General features: G+C 44.0%; 1 protein-coding gene across 1 annotated transcript in view; it reads left to right on the forward strand.

The window, feature by feature from the left end:
- The window catches only part of LOC132780742 (tumor necrosis factor alpha-induced protein 2), a 57,507-nt gene that overhangs the window by 43,252 nt on the left and 6,756 nt on the right, over positions 1-7,499 (forward strand). Inside the window, exons 10-11 of the mRNA XM_067462207.1 lie at positions 296-451; positions 3,091-3,212. Coding sequence (XP_067318308.1) covers positions 296-451; positions 3,091-3,212 — 278 coding nt within the window. The remainder of the gene's footprint in view (positions 1-295; positions 452-3,090; positions 3,213-7,499) is intronic.

The raw sequence follows: 7,499 nt of genomic DNA on the forward strand, positions 1-7,499 counted from the left end.
AAACCCAAGTAACGAAGGTGGAGGCATTACTTTTCAGTCAACCCTCGTAGTTTCCTCCCCAAAAGGAGGCATTACTTTTCATTCAACCCTTGCAGTTTCCATCACACAAAGTTTCTGGAGGAGAACAAGACATTTCAAAGCAAGGGCCGCACAATTATGCAGGAAATAACACTTTCAAACCAAGAAAGAAACTCCAATTTGGTGATAAGGGACCGATGTTAGTGGATTTGGGGTTTGGTTGTGCTTTGCCGCATGCGTTGCGCATGACCCAACCTGGCTGTTTCTTTGGGATCAGATGCTGGTGAAGGAGGTCCACCGGCGGGTGCTGATCGAGTACATCCGGCCTCTGATGCGCGTCCGGCTCATTTGCACCTCTTCCAAGATGCGGGCCAAGGTGGCCAACAAGCTGCGCAGCGAAGCCAAGCAGCTGCAGGAATTCTTCATCCAGCTGGTGAGTTTGGGAACCTGTTGCTTTTGTGGAGGGATGATGGGAGTTGCAGTCCAAAAATTGCACTTTCCTCCATGCTCTGCAGCACTTGAAGGGAAGGGGACCAAAGTCAGAATGCATAGGGAGTGATGGGTGTTGCAAATGCATAGGGGATGATGGGCACTACAGTCCAAAGGGATCCTATTCCCACATTCTGGAAGATCTAACTTGGACCCTATTCCCATGTAGTTTGCAGCATTTTGGGAAAAGGGATCAAGGCTAGTATATATGGGGGATGATGGGAGTGGCGGAATCTATAGGGGATGGTGGGAGATGCAGAATATATAGGAGATGATGGGAGTTGCAGTCAAAAAATTACTTTTCTCTCCAATGTTGTGGGAATTCTCATTTGCAGCCATTGGGAGAAAAGGACCAAGGCTAGAATATATGGGGGATGATGGGAGTGGCGGAATCTATAGGGGATGGTGGGAGATGCAGAATATATAGGAGATGATGGGAGTTGCAGTCAAAAAATTACTTTTCTCTCCAATGTTGTGGGAATTCTCATTTGCAGCCACTGGGAGAAAAGGACCAAGGCTAGAATATATAGGGGACGATGGGAGTTGCAGAATCTATAGGGGATGGTGGGAGATGCAGAATATATAGGAGATTATGGGAGTTGCAATCAAAAAATTTACTTTTGTTTCCATGCTATGAAAGGTCTAGATTGTAGCCATTGGGAGAAAAGGACCAAGGCTAGGATATATGGGGGATGATGGGAGTGGTGGAATCTATAGGGGATGGTGGGAGATGCAGAATATATAGGAGATGATGGGAGTTGCAGTCAAAAAATTACTTTTCTCTCCAATGTTGTGGGAATTCTCATTTGCAGCCATTGGGAGAAAAGGACCAAGGCTAGAATATATGGAGGATGATGGGAGTGGCTGAATCTATAGGGGATGGTGGGAGATGCAGAATATATAGGAGATGATGGGAGTTGCAGTCAAAAAATTACTTTTCTCTCCAATGTTGTGGGAATTCTCATTTGCAGCCATTGGGAGAAAAGGACCAAGGCTAGAATATATAGGGGATGATGGGAGTTGCGGAATCTACGGATGGGAGTTGCGGATGGGAGTTGCGGATGGTGGGAGATGCAGAATATATAGGAGATTATGGGAGTTGCAATCAAAAAATTTACTTTTGTTTCCATGCTATGAAAGGTCTAGATTGTAGCCATTGGGAGAAAAGGACCAAGGCTAGGATATATGGGGGATGATGGGAGTGGCAGAATCTATAGGGGATGGTGGGAGATGCAGAATATATAGGAGATGATGGGAGTTGCAGTCAAAAAATTACTTTTTTCCTCAATGCTGTGGGAATTCTCATTTGCAGCCATTGGGAGAAAAGGACCAAGGCTAGAATATATGGAGGATGATGGGAGTGGCTGAATCTATAGGGGATGGTGGGAGATGCAGAATATATAGGAGATGATGGGAGTTGCAGTCAAAAAATTACTTTTTTCCTCAATGCTGTGGAAGGTCTAGCTGCAGCATTTTTTTTGGGGGGGGGGAATAAGATCAAAGCTAGAATATATAGGGAATGATGGGAACTGCAGTCCCAAAAGGTACCTTTACTCTCCCATGTTGTGGGAATTCTCATTTGCAGCCACTGGGAGAAAAGGACCAAATCTAGTATATATGGGGGATGATGGGAGTGGCAGAATATATATAGGGGATTATGGGAGATGTAGAATATATAGATGATGGGAGTTGCAGTCAAAAAATTACTTTTCTCTCCAATGTTGTGGGAATTCTCATTTGCAGCCATTGGGAGAAAAGGACCAAAGGTAGAATATATGGGGGATGATGGGAGTGGTGGAATCTATAGGGGATGGTGGGAGATACAGAATATATAGGAGATGATGGGAGTTGCAGTCAAAAAATTACTTTTTTTCTCAATGCTGTGGAAGGTGTAGCTGCAGCATTTTGGGGTGGGGGTGGGGAGTGGGGTAAGATCAAATCCAGAATATATAGGGAATGATGGGAACTGTAGTCCCAAATGGTATTTTTCTCCCATGTTGTGGGAATTCTCAATTGCAGCAATTGGGGGGAAAGGAGCAAGGCCAGAATATATAGGGGATAATGGGAGTTGCAGGACATATAGGGGATGATGGGAGTGGCAGTCCAAAAAGGCCCATCCAAGTCCTAACCAGGCCTGGCCCTGCTTCGTAAAATATTTCCTTTCCGACGCAATCGCCTGAAGGCCGTTTTCGTTGCTGTTATTTTTGTCCGTCTCGGGAGGGGCATCCAAGGCAGCTTTCCAAAATGGAAACCACGAAAACAAAATAACAAAGGCATTGTTATTCTTTATACTATATATATATATATATATATATATATATATATATAGTATCTAAATATAAATACAGAAGCAAAGGGCAAAAAGTAGCGGCACGATGCAACGTTTGGAAAGACACCCGCAACAGTTGCAAATGCAGAAGTTGCAGGCATTGTTGGATTGCAAGTCCCATTATCTGCACCAGGACCTTGCCATAAACAAACATTGATTGCAGAGAAGCAGAGGAAGAAGAATTGTGGGGCTTTTCCTTTCTGTGCCTCCTGCAGCAAGGAGTTCCACTGATCATTCGTACCTCTCCCTTGCAGGAGTCCACTTCGTCCTGGCTGGATTCGGTGGTGCCGCACCTGGCCGGGATCATTGAGTTGGAGGACATGCCAGCCATCCAGATGGAAGTGGGCTTCCTGGCCAGAGAATTCCCCGACGTCCAGTAAGTGGGAATCCCTTTGCTTAATGGGGGTTGCTGGGATATATTGGGCTACGCTTGCATTTGCAAAACAGCAACCCTGTTGTTGGGAACGAATGCATGTTCAAGATCTATCTATCTTTCTATCTGGACTCCGGACCCCATTGGTCACAGTCAAGTTGGGAGTGATGGGAGCTGTAGTCTGACAGCTGGTGCATATATCCCAGGCATGGGCAAACTTCAGCCCTCCATATATTTGGATTTCAATTCTCACAAAGTGTTGTCAAACCTCATTTCATTCTAACAGCGTAGATGCACCTGTTAGTCACTTATAGAAAGTAAGGAAACAAAGAATAGCGAATAGGGTGTGTGTGTGTGTATGGGGGGGGGGGGGGGGAGATACAGAATATCCTCCAAGGGTCCCAATTAATTCTCTGCAATCCCACTCCCCACTCCAGCGGCATTGTCAAATGTCCCGGTTTCTCTCTTCTCTTCCTCTCCCTTTGTCTTCAGCTTCCTTCAATTGCTGCAAACTGTGTTCAGATTGCACAATTATGAATGGCAGTATTGCAAAATTGCACAATTGCAAATTGAGAAATTGCAAAATTGCACATTGCATGATGCTTACTTCGATTGCTGCAAACGTAGTTCAAATTGCACAATTACGAATTGCAATATTGCACGATTGCAAACTGCACAATTGCAAACTACATGATTGCAAAATTGCACATTGCATGATGCTTACTTCGATTGCTGCAAACGTAGTTCAAATTGCACAATTATGAATTGCAATATTGTAGATTACGTGATTGCATAATTGCAAACTGCACAATTGCAAAATTGTACATTGCACAATGCTTATTTTGATTGCTGCAAACAGCATGATTGCAAAATTGCACATTACATGATGCTTACTTCGATAGCTGCAAACGTAGTTCAAATTGCACAATTATGAATTGCAATATTGTAGATTACATGATTGCACGATTGCAAACTACACAATTGCAAAATTGCACATTGCACGATGCTTACTTTGATTGCTGCAAACAGCATGATTGCAAAATTGCACATTGCATGATGCTTACTTTGATTGCTGCAAACATAGTTCAAATTGCACAATTATGAATTGCAATATTTCACAATTGCAAATTGCACGATTTCACAGTTGCACAATTGCAAACTGCAGGGTTGCAAAATTGCACATTGCATGTAGCTTACTTCGATTGCTGCAAACGTTCAAATTTCACAATTACAAATTGCAATATTGCACAATTGCAAATTGCAGCTTGTAGCAAGCATGCGTGAGTTTTGGAGATTTGCACATTGTTTTTCTTGACGGTTGGAATGGGAGAACTTGCACCCTGATCTCCAGCTTGGAGAGTCCTGGGGACCGTTCTTCTCCATCCTTGCAGCAATATATATATTATGACAGCGAGTTATAAATACGCTCCGATTCCATGCCAGGTCTGCCAGCGTCACTTATCAGCCCGTTCTGTTTGTTTTCGTTTCCATCTTCCTGCTTATTGCATCCGAAGGGATTGTTTCGGAGGCGACAGATTGCCCCGCTAAGTGTGGCTGACGGACGTTTCCTGTTTGATCTGGACCCTTTCGGGGGCTGTTGTTCCTTGCACAAAAAAGACGAGAGAGAGAGACGTCCATTAAGAGCAAAACAAGCTCAGACGGGAAGCGGGCTTGGGTTGCGGCTTCCTGCCGGACGGGCATATTACACTGGCGGGACACAACACGGCCATCCATTCTGGGCTGTGTTAAGCAATGCGTTGACACAGATCCATAAATACATGCAAACACAAACAACCTTGGAGGGAACAATCATAATTTAGGAATGTCGGAAAGGGGGGAGGTAAAGGCTGGGCACCTCTTATCCCAAACGGTGTGTTAAAAAGGCGTCCACGTTGCACAGTTAATGCAGTTTGGAACCATTTTAAATGTAAGGGATCACGGGTTTAGGGTGCGGGGCATTGAAGGACCTTGGGAAACTACCACTCCCAAGAACCCTATAACATTGAGCCAGGGCATTGAAAGACCTTGGGAAACTACAACTCCCAGGAACCCTATAGAATTGAGCTAGGGCATTGGAAGACCTTGGGAAACTATAACTCCCAGGAACCCTATAGAATTGAGCCAGGGCATTGGAAGACCTTGGGAAACTATAACTCCCAGGAACCCTATAGCGTTAAGCCAGGGCATTGAAAGACCTTGGGAAACTACAACTCCCAGGAATACTATATCATTAAGCCAGGCTATTGAAAGACCTTGAGAAACTACAACTCCCAGGAATACTATATCATTAAGCCAGGGCACTGAAAGACCTTGGAAAACTATAACTTCCAGGAACCCTATAGAATTGAGCCAGGGCATTGAAAGTTATTGGAAAACTATAACTCCCAGGACCCTATAGCATTATGCCAGGCTATTGAAAGACCTTGGGAAACTACAACTCAATGGACCCTGTAGCATTGAGCCAGGGCAATGAAACACCTTACGAAACTACAGCTCCCAGAACACTATAGCATTAAGCCAGGGCTGTGAAAGACCTTGGGATACTACAACTCCCAGGACGCTATTGCATTGAGCCAAGGCATTGAAATACCTTGGGAACCCTATAATAACTCCCAGGAACCCAATAATAATAATAATAATAATAATAATAATAGTAAAACTTCATTTATATCCCACCATATCTCCCCGAGGGGACTCAAGGCAGTTAACAACCCATATCGGCAAACATTCAATGCCGTAAACACTATAGCTTTGAGACAGGGCAGTGAAAGACCTTCGAAGAAATCCACAGAGTCCAATTGGTTCATGTAAGACACCATTTAATCAAGCTGATCAACATGAGATGGACAGAAGCACTTCTGTTTGACTTTGCACCTAACCACAACCTTTGGCTTAACCACAACGCAACTTCCTATGTAAGTTCAAACTTTGTATGACCTCTACCTGTCACATCTTTCTTAAAAACATTTTCTTCCGTACTGCTCATTTCATTTAAAGCCCCTTGATTAGCATTTGCAAATTTCACTCGAAGACCCTTTCATAAAGACCATTTTAAAACTCTGGGAGTTGTAGTTTGGCAGGAAAACCTCAAGAGTGGTGTTGCAAGGGCTCCCTCGACACCCTGGGAGCAGAGTAATGAGTTGCAAGTAATTAAGTCACTAGTAACGAGTTACAAGTAATTAAGTTACATACAACTAGTTACTTCAGAAGGGATAACAAAGGTAATGACAGGGTCAAATTGGAAGGGTTACATTAAAGTGTAATGCGGTTTGAGCGTTGCTTTTGACTCTCATACCTTAATGCTGAGGCATCGTGGGAGTTATAGTTTGGTGAACCACAGCTTCCATTGGCATATGGGAAACTGCAACTCCCTGGACCCCATAGCATGGAGCCACGGCATTGAAAGTGGTGCCAAACTCCATTCGTCCTAGAGTTGAAATGCACCTAAAGGTAGTGAAAGACCTTGGGAAACTATACCTCCCAGGAACTTATAGCAGTGTGCCAGGGCACCGAAAGTGGTGCCAAACTCCATTTTAGCCTAGAGTTGTAGGGTACCCAAAGATGTTGAAAGAGCTTGGGAAACTACAACTTCCAGGAACTCTATAGTGTTAAGCGAGGGCATTGAAATACCTTGGGAAGCTATAACTTCCAAGAACCCCATAGCATTAAGACAGGTTATTGAAAGGACTTGCAAAATTACAACTCCCAGTACCCTATAACATTAACTTAGGGCGTTGAAAGACCTTGGGAAACTACAACTCCCAGAACCCTATAGCATTAAGCCAGGGTGTTAAAAGACCTTGGGAAACTACAACTCCTAGGACCCTATAATATTAAGCCAGAGCGTTGAAAGACCTTGAGAAACTATAACGCCTAGGAACCTCATAGAATTGAGCCAGGGCATCAAAAGACCTTGGGGAAACTACAACTCCTAGGACCCTATAACATTAAGTGAGAGCGTTGAAAGACCTTGAGAAACTATAACGCCCAGGAACCTCATAGAATTGAGCCAGGGCATCAAAAGACCTTGGGGAAACTACGACTCCCATGACCCTGTAGCATTAAGCCAGGATGCTGAAAGACCTTGGGAAACTATAACTCCTAGGAACCCTATAGAAATGAGCCAGGGCATTGAAAGACTGTGGGAATCTACAACTCCCAGGAATGCTATAGAAATGAGCCAGGGCATTGAAAGACTGTGGGAAACTACAACTCAATGGACTCTATAGCATTAAGCCAGGGCAATGAAACACCTTAGGAAACTACAGCTCCCAGAACACTGTAGCATTA

Source organism: Anolis sagrei, chromosome Y (assembly GCF_037176765.1).
Source record: "Anolis sagrei isolate rAnoSag1 chromosome Y, rAnoSag1.mat, whole genome shotgun sequence".
Classification (NCBI taxonomy): Eukaryota; Metazoa; Chordata; class Lepidosauria; order Squamata; family Dactyloidae; genus Anolis; species Anolis sagrei.